This window comes from Acipenser ruthenus, chromosome 3, assembly GCF_902713425.1.
Source record: "Acipenser ruthenus chromosome 3, fAciRut3.2 maternal haplotype, whole genome shotgun sequence".
Lineage (NCBI taxonomy): Eukaryota > Metazoa > Chordata > Actinopteri > Acipenseriformes > Acipenseridae > Acipenser > Acipenser ruthenus.
In genome coordinates this window covers 36695725-36710560 of record NC_081191.1, presented here as the reverse complement: position 1 = coordinate 36710560, position 14836 = coordinate 36695725, and the positions used below count along the sequence as shown (strand labels likewise).

General features: G+C 40.9%; 1 protein-coding gene across 1 annotated transcript in view; it reads left to right on the top strand.

Annotated features, from left to right (window-relative positions):
* Nucleotides 1-14836, top strand: part of LOC117435282 (leucine--tRNA ligase, mitochondrial-like) — an 86785-nt gene continuing 71949 nt past the window's right edge. The window contains exons 1-5 of the mRNA XM_034058327.3: nt 1-222; nt 2792-3033; nt 4475-4603; nt 13965-14056; nt 14324-14384. Of these exons, the coding sequence (XP_033914218.3) occupies nt 2821-3033; nt 4475-4603; nt 13965-14056; nt 14324-14384 (495 nt within the window). The 5' untranslated portion in view covers nt 1-222; nt 2792-2820. The remainder of the gene's footprint in view (nt 223-2791; nt 3034-4474; nt 4604-13964; nt 14057-14323; nt 14385-14836) is intronic.

Below are 14836 nucleotides of genomic sequence, written 5' to 3'. Positions count from 1 at the left end.
GTAGTTAATAAAGCTTTATTTGAACAAGATGGCGGCGCCCATCAGGAAAGAATGAGCCGTGACTCAATTGTGTTGGTACTGCAAATCATAGACACATTTCTAAAATACAGTAATAATGAAGATATAATATATATATAGAGCGGGTGATTGGTCAATCTTAACGAAGTTAATCTGAGGCACTGTCAATAAAAAGGTGAACGGCGACAACAGTGCGGCACACAAGTAAGTAGCTACTACACTGGAACTGTACAATTAGCAAGAACATTACAATAACTACGCTTCCGATATCTATGTGTACTTGTTGTGAATCCTACATTTCACACACACAGACACACACACGCACACACACATTATATATATATATATATATATATATATATATATATATATATACACACACACACACACACACACACACACATACACCAAATAATAGTAGTTGAAGGTTTTATTTTTACCAGGGTAGTTTTTAATAAAACTACTGCATTTACTATCTGAAGCAGCAGCTTCATTACATTTTCACGCACTCCAGCAATGTCACTGTGGTAATGAACATGAGTTATATAAAATACCAAACATCGTTAATAATCGGTTAACTTTTCTGTACTGTGGGGTTTGGCTCCAGGTTCATGTGTTGTTTATTTCTGACTGTTTTACGCTGCTGCATGATGAGCATTTTCATGTCCACACTAGATAAGTATTAATTAAGGAGCTTCAGCTACACTCCTGAAATATTATTATTATTTATTTCTTAGCAGACGCCCTTATCCAGGGCGACTTACAATTGTTACAAGATACCACATTATTTTTTACATACAATTACCCATTTATACAGTTGGGTTTTTACTGGAGCAATCTAGGTAAAGTACCTTGCTCAAGCCTACAACAGCAGTGTCCCCCACCTGGGATTGAACCCACAACCCTCTGGTCAAGAGTCCAGAGCCCTAACCACTACTCCACACTGCTGCCCAGTAGTGTGGAGTAGTGGTATATTGGAGTGTGGAGTAGTGGTATATACAGTATATTGACAGTTGTCTTCATCAACAAGGATGTAAGGAACCTGTGTGTCCCAAATTATTAGCCTTTTTTTGTGCAAATCCTCCTTGAAATCGCCCCAGAAATTAAAATCAGTTTAACGCTGAAATTATTCCATGGTCATTAGCTTGAACCTTTGTGTACAGTCACCAAAGGGAGTATAAAATTGATGTTTAAGACTGGTTACATCCCTGTTTTCAAAAAAAAAAAAAAATGCTATACATATTTCCAACATCAGCCTAACCTGTATAAGGTCAATTACCCTAATTTAAAATGGCTCATAAGGCTAATATCAATATATTTTGTAACTACAAAATTGCAAAATATGTGAGGGTTGTCCTATACGTTTCTGAATTGTAGAATTGATTCTGGAAGGATAATTGCAAATACAGTGTATTGTAACATGTCAGGAGCTAATATGGTGAGCAACTGCAGTACATTTGAAGTAACTATACAGTGACACACTTTGCAAAGAAGTATTTTAGTTAATTCAACTGACAAAACTGTGTGAAAAACGACCGTCAAAATACTAGCCATGGAAAACACTTAAAGGAGTGTCAGCTACAGTGACTCCTTTCTTCATTTTAACCCACTTACATCAGAGAATGTTTACAAATAATAGCAGTCAATAATATGCGTCTGATAATATCACTTTGGTTATTATCACACTAATATCACTCACATTAAGCAGTCGTGCAGCTGATTTCCACCCCTTAATATTACTTTGGTAAATAATAAATGCACTTTTTATAGTGTGTAAGTAAGTTGCTGTAAAGTGTTGAAATGACATAGTATGGTAGCCTGATACAGCATGCAGAATGTGTATCAATGGATGAACTCCACTGTAATCAATGCTACCTGCCGCAAAAAAAGGTATCAAAATACTTCTGTTGTGTCTTAATGTCTATTTTGCCATCCTATTGGTAAAACCTAGAGAAAGTCTCTATTTCACCTTATTAAAAGGGTTTCTACAGAAAATATTTTTAAAGCCTTGGGTTATATCATTTTTTTGTATTTATTTTGTATTCCTTTCAGTAAAAACAAAGTCAAATGTTGAACTTGCATCAGAGTAAGTCATGATATCAAGCCCAGCATGGTTTCATAATCTAGGAGAATAGCAACGTTTCTTTCTTTCTTTCCAGTATATTACAAATGCACTGTTGAATTATTTTCAGTACCTTTCAGATGTCGGTTTCAAACACTGTAACCATAGCAACCTGTTGGCTCTTCCAGGCAGGCATTGCAAGTTGAATAGCTTGAGATACAGCAGAGTCTGGGGAGTGTGGGTTGTTACCGTATGTGGCTCAGACTCTTTCCCATGTGTTAGGAGGTCTTTTGAAAGACAAGTAGGTAGGAGGATTAGGATTCGGTTATGCAAGGCTGGCCACACCTGTGGAAGTTTAGCCATTTGGCAACAATGACTCCATCTGTTCCTACAGTTTACACTTAATTCATGCAAAGATATGCATCACCACATGTTGTTTCACAGGCTTCACAACATGCGTGTTTCAATGGCTTTACAACAATAAAAAAAAAAATTAGGATTAAGAGATTAAGCAACCCTGTTGGTCTATTTGAGCTGAAATGACCCTTTAGCGAATCCAAACAAACTGGAAAACTAACACAGTCCAGTACAGCAGAGGGTAAACATTAGTGGAAACTAATAAAGAGTCACCCAGAAATCAAAGGGGTACTTTTAATGAATACTTTTTTTCTCTGTGCTGTCTTATTTGTTTGCTTTTGTGCTGTGTTGCAGGTGTGAGATCTGATCCCTACACCAGAGTAATGCAGCAGGCACTGCAGAGGCTAGGACCATGCTCCCTGTGCTGGGGGAGGCAGTGGGAAGTTTCATGGATGACACTCCGAGGACAGTGCAGAACTATATACAGCGAGACGGGAGTGTGGGAGAGAGACTACAAAGCAGAGACCAGGAGCAAGGTGGAGAAGTGGTGGCGTCCTCGCATTAAAGAGCAGTGGCGCAAGGCTTCGGAAACAGATGTACGAACTTTTATTACAACAATGGCAACAGGATGAGAGTCATACGTTTTGTGTATGATTATAAGAAGTTTATTTATTGTTAAAGTGTCTTTAACAACTCAGACATTTAATTTGGGGGCTTTTAAGTAAGCAGTTATTCGTTTTAGAATTGTTGAGACAAAGAATTCTGCGAATAACAACTTGGAGAAAAAAGCAGTGAGTAGATCAGAAATTAATGTTAATTTAAAGATGATTCTTGTGCTGTTCACTGTTCTCGGTTTCTGTCTCACTCTGAGCTCTCCAGTTGTTACTGCATTCATCTTTAGTCTATCCGATAAAAGTCAGGCAATGTGCTCACGATTTCACTGTGCCTGGTAATGAACCCTAACTGATGAAACACACAAGAGGAACTGCTAGAAGGGCCTTGCTTTTAAGCAAATTTAAAGGCAAAGGCAAATTTTCAAAGGGGAATAAAATAATCTTAATGGTATGCAACCAGCAAGAAACTACAGAGAACAACAATTTAATCGCTCATCTGTTGTCATTCCAGGAAACTCCTTTTAAATATTATCTGTTTTCCAAAACGGACAACTAAACATGTCCTTGTATTTCATCATCTGGCAATGACAGGAAAAGGGTAGCCAGTATATCTCTAATTAACTGATAACAAGGTCTTGTGTGACTTGTCAATATGTCAGTCTTCTTATTCACTGATTAAATAAAAGGACATTAACAGTAAATTCCAGCCAAATAATTTGAATACTCACTATTTTGCTTTTGTATTAGATCCCAACCACATCCTATAGACACTATGGTACTGTAGTTACCTTCCTCCCTTTTATTTGTGAGATGTGACAGTGACTGTGGTCTGGCCTGCAAAACTGCTGAAACATGTTTTGTCAGTTACTACTTTCAGTTATTCTGCTTGTTCAATGAAGAAAATTTAGATGGATGTCATCAATGAAAAAGTTTAACAGCATTTTTAGGAAAGGAGCACTTTTACATGTATTGGGAAGTACTAAGTTAACAATTTATGAGATGGCACAAAATATCACGGTATGAAATATCACAGTTATCTTAACTAATATATTCTTGTTGTTTTGATTCACTTTAAATGTATTTTTTTGTGTCAGACTTCACAGCCTGGTGACTTTTTAAAAGTTTAAAGCACTTCAGAGTCTTCTGCCTAATTACAGCTGTTTCACTGTGGTGTAACAATTCACCTGCCTTCACCTTTGCCTTGAGTGGATGTCAGAAATACATCAGTAAGAAATACTCTGATGTGCCAGCTGTACTAAGAGATGTTTCTGAGAATGTGAATGCTAACAAGAAGAAGGACACGAGTTAAGATAGCAGTGATACAGTATTTCATACCTGAGCCAAGTTGCTCTTGCTCATGGTTAACATGGATCTTGCTTGTGTATAAAACTGTCTGATTTGCTTTCCTGATCTTTTTCTTCAGAAATCCCGGCCCAAGTTTTACATGCTGTCGATGTTCCCCTATCCATCAGGGAAGCTGCACATGGGCCATGTCCGAGTGTACACCATCAGTGACACGATTGCACACTTTCAAAGGATGAGAGGAAATCAGGTATGGCATGGCTTTGGTTATTTAATGTATTTAAGTCAGTGCTAAAGAGTAAGTAGTGGGGTTATGAAAAAGATAGCATTACATGTCCCCAGGTGCTGCTACAACTGTTTAAATAACGAACCTGTAATTTTTCTTTTCATTGTTAGCATCCTGACCACTTTTTACACTTTTTAACTTTAAAGTTTGTTTCAAAGCTCTTTTCAAAAGGTCCGCTCTAATGCACTGACAGTGTAAGGATTATTGCCCACATTGTGAAACTGTTTTGTGGTATGGAACAGAAAAGCCAGAGCACTTGTTATGTTTTTTTTTTTTTTTAATCACTCTTCCTGCAGTGATTTAGAGAACAGTTCTCAAACCCCAGTGCACTAGAGCAGACATTTTGAAAAGAGCTTTGAAACAGACTTTAAAGTTATAAGTGTACAAAATTGGCAGGATGTTATCAATAAAAAGAAACATTACAGGTACGTTATTTAAACCGTTGTAACAAGGCTCTGCTCTTTAGCTCTAGTTGCCAGCCAGAGATATATGCAACCTAGCCTAGACCAGCAAACGTCTTTATGGAAGTAAGAGCCAAGTCTTCTGTAGTTTTGTTGGCAATTCACTGGATGGCGCCTGCACTTACTCGTAAATACACTTTGGCTGATCTAGTCTTCATTAGATATGTCTATGGCAGACGACTGGAAGTGAGGAGCAGCTTCTGAATCCATTTCAAAGCACGGTACACTAACTCTCCTGAACTTCATATGGAAAAACTTTTAAAAAGAAGCCTAGAAGGAAGATTTAAATTACAGAAAGAGAATTAATGTTGTTGTATGAGATTGTTCCTGTAGAAAACAACACAGCAGAGGATGCAGGTGGTGTTGCCCAAGACAGAGCAGAGGCAGGAGAAATGGGTTTTAATGAGCTCTTTTCCCTCAGGGAGTGCAAGGAACCCCTCCAACTAGCATTTCCCTCTGTTTCAGTGCTGCAGTTGAGGCTTGATGGGTGGTACCTAATTTACCAGCTGCCACTGGCTACACTGCCTTCTCCTAGCAGCCAGGCTCGCTGTGCACGCTTTACACAATCCTGCCTTCCTTTCACCTGTTATCATTTGCCTCAGATGCAACCTAATTGGTTTGTAGCTGTGGGGATAAGCCGACTCTCTGCATGGGTTTGCATGCAACAGAGCTGTCAACTGACCTATGCACAACGTGCCATCTCCCACATAAACATTCATTTAATAAGGATCTTCTGATTTGCATAAGAGTTTGTTTTCCGCTACATCCCACTGAGTAGAATATAACTGTTAAAAAAAAAAAACAAAAAAAACAAAAAAAAACCCCAAAAACTTCACCCAGCGTTTGAGCCTAGCTGGTTGCCAGATGAGATTGTGTGTTCATGCATGCCCAAAAAAAACAGCAATTATGAACAGTTCAGCTGTTGCCATCAGCACCATGTCTGGAGGGGTTTGGCCAGGGATCCATAAACCTGAGCACTCCTAAATAGCCACTTAAAAAATTCCTGCTTTAGGATCCAAGAATATATATATTTTGTCTTACAGTATTTAGCCTTGGGTGTATTTAATGCTTAAAGTTTAATATTATAATGAGTGACACAAGCAACACAGTGTAATAGAATTGGTAATTACTTCACAAAGCTGTGCACCTTCTATGTATATTGCACTCTCATTGCATTAAAGATTAAACTTTAATTGAATAAACTGTTTTGTTTATTAATCTGCCAGACACTTGACTTTGAGTATCAAAGGGGCACATACTCCTGAGACTTATAGTTTATTTTAGTTGGTGTACATACTGTGCAGAAACAAAATGCTTTGGATTAACAACAAACGGTTTTATATTTGGCCGGGGTGAATCTTTTACTTCTTTTTTTTTTTTTACCCTTAAAATGTGCAAGGACTCCTAATTAGCATAACATCCTGAAAGGTCTCTGTGGCAGGGATGACTTTGAGGGCCATGGGTGGTGCCAAAGGTACGGGGCTGAAACGGCTGCAGCCATATATTTATTAAATAATATAACAAACACGTTTACCAAACACAAAGAAAAGGGCACATTGGCCAAAGCAAAACAAACACAAACCAACACTAAATGTTACTAAAATGAGTACCTTTCAACTGTAGTCGCAGTAGCATTCACTCTCTCTTTCTCTATATTTACGTCTTTCTCCTAAGCTCTCCATTTAATGAGCCCGGAGTGGGTCCTTTTATATTCTGTGGCTGGAGCCTTAATTACCTTATTAAAGATTTTTTTTTTTACACACGCTGTTTAAAAGTAATTTTATTCACAGTAAAACAGGTTTAAAAGGCACTTCATATCAAAAGGACACTGTATTTATCACATATCTCTTCATAGAAGTGCATACTGATAAATCATCTCCTGATCAGTTGATTTATCACCAAACTCCTTAATAATGTTATCCAAGTCATTATTTTATTACTATAAATCTCAAAAAGCTTGGCAAATGTCCGCAATTTTCTTTGAGCGCTGGATGCGGAAGCAGCTGTCTTGTTTGTTTATGTCTGTGTTATGTATGTGGTGAAGGGACTATGTATTGCTCAGATCCGCCTCCCTTTTTTTTCCGGCTTCTATCGGCCATTAAAAGCTTTTCTCGGCTTTTTCCGGAGAAAAAATGACTAGGGACCTGTGTATGATGCCTTTTTGATGATGTCGGACCGGAAAGGGAAAATTGTAATGTCAGACCAGGCCCGACATAGGACTGCAAAGGGTTAAGGCTCCAGCCACATTCCCACAAGGTTTTTAGGGATGGGGATTTAACCCCATCCACGCCACCTAAACATTAAGACCAGCTTTTTCACCGGTTCCAAATAACAATGACGGACGGCCTTCGTCCGCCCGCATATAAACACATATAATAATAATAATAATGATAATACCAATGAAAATAATACATATACATAAATAAATATACACAAGGGGTGGGCACCCCGTCACACAGCACACATGCCCAACGGCCACCTCCCTCCTTAAAACTCCAGAAGTCTTTTTCAAAGTTCTGGGGTGGGAACGGAGGCTTCCTCTGGTCCCTCAGTGGCAACTTGGGCGGTGTGACACTGGCAACCCCGGCCAGTGGCACGCAGGCAGCATCCCCTGGCGGTGGCGTGCAGACTTCCCCAGGCGACGGCAACCCCAGCCGACAGCGGTCCTGGACCCCCAACCTGCTTCAGCTCCAGATCCTCCGACAGCGACAGCTCCACACCCTCGGGCGGTGAACTCGGGAGGGGAGCCCCTGGTCAAGAAGGTGGCAACAGGAGCTTCACCTCGCCCTGGTGCTCTGTGGCTGGCAGCTCTCTTTTCTGGGGCTCTGGCCCCAGACTTTCCAGCAGCGGAAAGGCTGCTGCTGGATTTAACACCACCGCGGGCGATGACAGGCGGCCCTCCCCGGGCGGTGACATGGAGGCTCAGCAGCCTTAGGTGTTGCAGGCTCGGCAACCCTAGGCGATGCAGGCGTGGCAACCTCATGCGATGCGGGACAGGGCAGGAGCGGTCCCTCTGAAGACGACGGCAGCAGCTGCTGGTAGTCTCTCTCTGGTGGTGGAGGTGGGAGCTGCAGGTAGTCTCCCTCTGGTGGTGGAGGTGGGAGCTGCAGGTAGTCCCCCTTTGGTGGTGAAGGTGGGAGCAGCAAGTAGTCTCTCTCTGGTGGCGGAGGTGGGAGTTGCAGGTAGTCTCTCTCTGGTGGTGGAGGTGGGAAGTGCAGATAGTCTCCCTCTGGTGGTGGAGGTGGGAACTGCAGGTAGTCTCCCTGTGACGCTTGGAAGTGGTGCTCCCTCTCCTCCTGTTCCTGGAGGGCGGGGCAGCTGACCACAAAGTAGCCCAATTCCCCGCAGGCCGAGCACAGGTTCTCGGCCTCGAGAACGCTGAGGTAGGCCTCCCAGCTGCCCTCTGGTTGTCTCTCCTCCTCTCCGGGCCGGGAGCAGTTGATGATGGGATGGCCCCTCTCCTCACAGGAGGCTTCCACCAGGCAGAAGTATTCATCCCAGTGGCCCCTCTTGGGTTTCTCTTGGTGGTGCACCCTCATGGGCGCTGGAGACAACGGCGGGAACATCGGGATGTCTCTCCCTGATGATGACAATGGGCACAGCAGGCTGTCTCCCCCTTGCGGTGGATACAAAAAAGGCTGGGGCTGTGGATGCTCGTACTCCCCCCTTCTGTGCGCTGGACGCTGGGGAGGTTGCTGCTGCTGCCTTCCCATTTTCAAAAGAATAAAAAAAATACTTTCTCTTTTTAAAAAAAAAAAAAAAAAAAAGAAAAAGAAAAAAAAAACCCCAAACCAAAAATTAAAGCACCCGCAGTATTCCTGGTCTGACTCCTGCAGGCTCTGTTATCCCACGATGACACCATATGTGGCAAGGATGGCTTTGAGGGGCGTGGGTGGTGATGTCAGCATCCAGGAAGCAGTACAAAGCAACCGAAGGTACGGGGCAGAAATGACCACAGCTCTATATTTAATAAATAATATGCATGTCAAGGTGGCCAGTTGACTTTCATCCTCCTGGAACTTTCAAGTGGCCAGTAAGTGACTGGGTGACTGAAGTGCTCTGTCATTGTTTTGAAGTCTGAGGTACTTTGGCAGACAGGCAGTATCATTTTTCTTTTTTTATTTATGTCAATATAAATATAACAATTTCTCCTGCACTTCCCCATGCCGGAAGTAGGTTTCCATGGCTACCTGTAGCATTTCTTGACCCCTCAGTGACGTCTAAAATCCAAAACAATCGGTTTCTGTCAGTTATTATCTGATTTAACACATAGGCCATGGACACTACATTAAATGATATTGTACAAACGTAGTGTGGGATATGTAGTCCTTTAAATGACATTAGTTCCATATTTAGGAATAAACAACAGCAATTGTTCTGAAAGGTGATTGGTTAGCCGGGACAGTAGATAAGGTGACACCGCACTAGAAGCGGGCAGAGTGGATTGAGAGCTGAGCGAGGGATGTTGTGCTGTATTATTTTGCTAATAAGTGTCATCCTTTTTTAATTGGTTTTCCTGGAGTTATTATTCTAAAGCAATCAGCTTCCTACCAGCCTTATGCTTAGAAGTTTGGTGACGAGGATGGGATCTACGCGAAAGGTCTGTTAATAACCCGGAATATAAATTGGATCGAAGTGAAGAAAATGGCATACCTCGGAAATACAGCCTCGACACTGGAATTTGATCAGGTAAGTGAGACGTTTACAAATTTTGAGGAACGTCTAGAAAATTTCTTTGTAGCAAATGAAATCGCCACAGAGAGGAAGAAGGCCGTTTTTCTCACTGAAATCGTCACGAAAAACTTTGCCTTCTTAAAAGACTTAATTGCTCTAAAATGTACCCTGGATTTGACACGAGATGAGTTGTTGGAGGTGCTACGGGGACATTTTGAGCCTAAGAGGAATGTAGTGGCGGATCGATATGCATTTTGTAGCCGTAAGCAAATGTAGTCGAAGTCCGTGTCACAATACATAGTGGCGCTACGTGGACTTGCTGAACCATGTCAGTTTGGGACTACTTTAAACGAGCAGTTAAGGGACCAACTGATTGTCGGAATAACCAACAGAGAATTGAGAAGTCGTCTGTTAGGGGCTGCTTATGGGGAAACACTTACCTGGGAGAAAACCATGGACATGTATAAAAATTTTGAAAGCACCATGGCTAGTTTAAAACAAATTCAGCTGACGACGTCTTACAGCACTGGCAGCCGAGGCTCAAAGTCAAAGACAGGCCATGCCGATCTGAAGAAGGGCAAGTCTCAGGCCGTTTGTTACCGATGCCTCGGAACAACACGCCAAGTGCGAGAATACCGTTTCAAGGAGTACTCTTGCAGAGTTTGTGGAAAGGCGGGACACCTGGCAAAGGCTGGCAGGAAAGAAAATTCTTTACGCAGTGACATCGGCGGTGTGTCAACCAAACACATGCAAGGTCAACGCATCACAGCCACGCAGACCGTGGGGCGGAAGCTACATTGCGTCGGGACAGCGGAAGACAACGTGACCGTGACAAATGTGAACAACATGGCGGCGTCCAGTTACAGCAAGAAGATATTGCAACGCACCCAAGTTCCAGCTTGAAGTTCCACGGTGTTTCAACGCACTCAGGTTCCAGACCGTTATTTGCTTTAAACACTGTTTTCTTTTGTAAACACTCCACTGTTCTTCTAGTCACCAACACTCCTCTACAACCCACATACTTAAATAATCACCTCATTCCTATCGGAGGTAAAACTGTGTTTCCCCTTGAAGGCTGAATGCCCTTTAGCCCTAGAGGCTTTTGGGGTTTGTAGTCCTGCTATCTTTGTTAACCCCAGGACTACATTTTCTTTCTTTTCCTCCCCCTCCTCTGCCACAGCTGGTAAAAGACTGTTCTGTTATCAAGGGAATGTTCATTTATTTTTTTAATTACATTTTAAAGCTTGTGCTGGGTGTTCATTTTCACACACACATATATATATATATATCCACTTGGCATAAAAGCAAGCCTGTGTTCTCAGTATGGGGAGGGTATTGGAGTGAAGCCTGTAAGTGTGGTCAGAGAAAAAAGAAAGGGACTGTGTGAAGCTTATTTGTACTACAAGGGTTTTTTGGTAACCGGTAAACGGCTTAGCCATCCGGTATAGTTAGAACTGGAAAAAAGTTAGTTAGTACTCCAAGGGGAGTTAGGTTTTTGTTTTGATTATTTTGTTTTGTAAATAATGAAAGTGCATAAAAGTTTATTTGGTTGCATTTCCTAGTCTGGACTGGTTGGAGATTATCTGGGATTAACTTTCTAATGTGGTGTTCATTTTCAAATAGACACACGAAGCGAAAATGCGTAATCCTGCTCATATTCGAAAGGGCTGACATTTGTTCAAATGAGGAGGCTGCATTATTAAACAGCAATACGGCCTTTAAAGTCTGTTAAGACAGCTTTATGTGTCGCTGAGCTTATTAAAAACAGCAATTCGTTTGTAGAAACGTTTCTCAGTATTAATGCAAATCCTGCGTCTTTAATATTATTACTTTGGCTATAGTCACAGTCCGGTTGATAGCCACCATCTCAATGATCAGTCCTACAACTATTTCTCTCCCTAGTTGATATTCACAAGGGACATTATGCAATTTACATGAAGGTTTGTTTTTTTAAAGAAGAGATGCGTGCTCCCATGGGTTACCTACTTAGACACCCAATTTAAAAAAATAACAATCGCATGAACCAGTTTGCCCACTGGCTGGTGTGATGTAAACACTGCTGTAGCTTGTGTGCAGTCAGGTGCTGTAGATTCGACCCCAGGGCCTTCTGTTTTGCAGCTCAGCAGATGGAATCCAGTTCTGACACGATAACGCAAGCAGTCACTGAATGTTGTTGTCTAAGTGGCTGACAAGGCAATCCAACATCAGCAACAATGGAATAGTCAAATAGAATAGTCATAAACTGACTCATACACACTGCTACGAGTGACAGAATTACAAAACAGAGAGATGTTAGTCTTAATGGTACTTCAAACTCTATCTACACCTGGCAGGTGGAATCAGGGCATCTGGTGGTGTAGGGTGTGGTTCTCATTTTATATACCTCCAAACCCTTATTCTCAAATCTCCACCTTCTAATATTGAATGATAATGGACCTGAAAATGTACAGTTGCTATGTGCTCGAGGTCTGCAGTCACAGACCGACCAGATGTTTGGCCTATGGTAGATTACAGAATTATCAGTACCTAGCTAACTGCAGCCTTCATAACGAAAGCCAAGCCTGGATAAAAATGGAAATAGCAGCTTGCTTTAAAGACGCAGGATTTGCATTAATACTGAGAAATATTTCTACAAACTAATTGCTGTTTTAATGTAATCTAAATACAGACAATCATGATACAGCATGGGACTTCAGTCTTTCTTCCTATAGGAACCACAATTTGAGTTATGCCCCTGTTCCCCTGGTCTCTCTCTCTCTGTCTCTCTCATATTGTGTTCCTGTTTACCAATTAAGAAATCAGGACTCCTAACATCTTACGGAAGCTCAGTACAGTACTTCATTAGGTTCAAGGTTAACAAGATTTGAAGCACGCCAATATGGTATTTAATGCCGAAATTGCATCCTTTGCTGTTTCCAAGGATACACATTAAGTACTGTCCTAATCACAGCCTCTTTGTTAGTTGGATTGTGCATGTGGTGTTTTATTTTAACAGCAATCTGTTTTTGCTGGAACTAACAATTCCAAACTAAATTACTGGGCTGTGTGCATGCAGGCATTCCCTTGCTGGCAGCTCGGTATTTTAAATGTCACATCATACAAGCTTTCAAACAGTATATGAAACATGATTTAAGTGCATATTAGAATTCACAATACAATGCAAATTGCCTTTTCTTCACTACAAGCTGTATTTTAAGGCTTATTTCATAACTGTAATATACAGTGGCACAGAGGAAACTAAGGAACGATCCCATGGCATGAATGCCTATGTACTTCCACTGTCGTGGCTAATGACAAGGCATAGCCCTGGCATCCACAATGTGCAGTGTATAATGCTAAGAACAGCAGATAAAAACAAGTATGCCAATAACATACATCTCCTGCCACGGCTGAAAATTTAGAATTACAGCCATCAGTATGAAAAAAAAAAAAATTGACAACCCCGTAATGTGTATCACCAGTATGTACAGATTAGATTATGAAAAAAATGATATTTAAGATTTGGAGAAAGCCAAATGAGGTATTAGAATAATGACAAAGCATATCAAAATGTCTGACTTGCAGTATGTGGGTTAACACCTGGTGTTCTCACAATACATTTACAAATGTTGTGTGATATACAGATGGGTGGATGTACAGTTAATATGCGGTATTGTGAGAATGTACCGTTAATATGCTGTATTATGAGTGTACTGTTAATGCACTGTATTATGAGATACTTCATGTTGCACAGTTTGAGCAGGTTTTGTTGTCTGTATAAGGTGACATCTCTTAGTACAGTAGGAGACTCCCTACAAACAACGTATTAACTTATAGTACATTGGTACCAAATTAGAAGGTATTCATCCATTTCTTCATAAAGGGGTACAAACAAGGGGTCTGAATGGAGTTAATGGGCACAAAATATCCCACTTCCATCGTTCCTAGAAAGTGGATAACATTTTCACTGCTCTTGTAAGACGACTAGCTCATCAAAATCATTTGCATATGTTTGATAGTGGATGATTATCAGTAATACAAAGATATTTACTAAGGAAGTGGTCTAAATAGTGGGTTAAAATGAAAAACAAATGCCCCACTCAAACCAGGAGGTGTGATTAAATCACTGTACATCTTTATGTATTTTTGTAGCTCTGATTACTACAAACATCCTGCCAGGTGGAATGAAACTGCTATTGTTTTTGGTACAGGTCCTGAATCCGATGGGGTGGGATGCATTTGGACTTCCAGCTGAAAACGCGGCAATAGAACGTGGTTTGGATCCAGAGGAATGGACGAAAAGGTAACTTTTAGAGATGGTGCTACAGTGAATGCAAAAGAAGAGTTTGGCTGTAATTTAATTTAGATTAGATTAGATTTGAATGGTATTGCTCTCTTTATAACACTACATTACATAAGTAAGCTTAGTAAATTTACGAACAAACGTTTCAATATGTCTTTAGTGCAAAACATTGCATGTCTACTAATGCATGTCTTGTTTCATATGAATGAATTTACCTCCTGGCAGGTGTAATACAAATGTGTTTTAATTCATCCCCTCCCCCCACAGTAATATTGCACACATGAAGGAACAGCTCAACAGTCTTGGTCTCTGCTTTAATTGGGACAGGGTGAGTGATTTAATTATCCTAAAAATTTGAGCAACATGCTAGAGATGTAGTTACCACAACATAGCAAAGTAATCAAAACAAAATGAAAACCAATCTAGTTACTTTTGTCTCCAAAGAATGAATATAAAACATTCCGAAATGCTGATTTTGAAACGTAGCAATGGTTTTAGCCATGTTTTTTACACACTCACTTGTGCGGCCCTGGCATCATTTGCACCTATTTCTACACACCCTTTGCTCCAATAAACTACGCCAGGCTAGATGCGCAACAGGTGGCTGGCTGGCTGAAGCGAGCATGTGAAAATACAGCTTTAGTTAACTCAGTGTCATTAAACCCATTTAACTTATTATAGGGGATTTCACTACAGTACAAAATAGTCAAACTGTATATTGCAGTTCTGATTGTAGGGTTAAACCCTAAAAAAAGCCTTGTGACAGGATGCTCGTGTCAC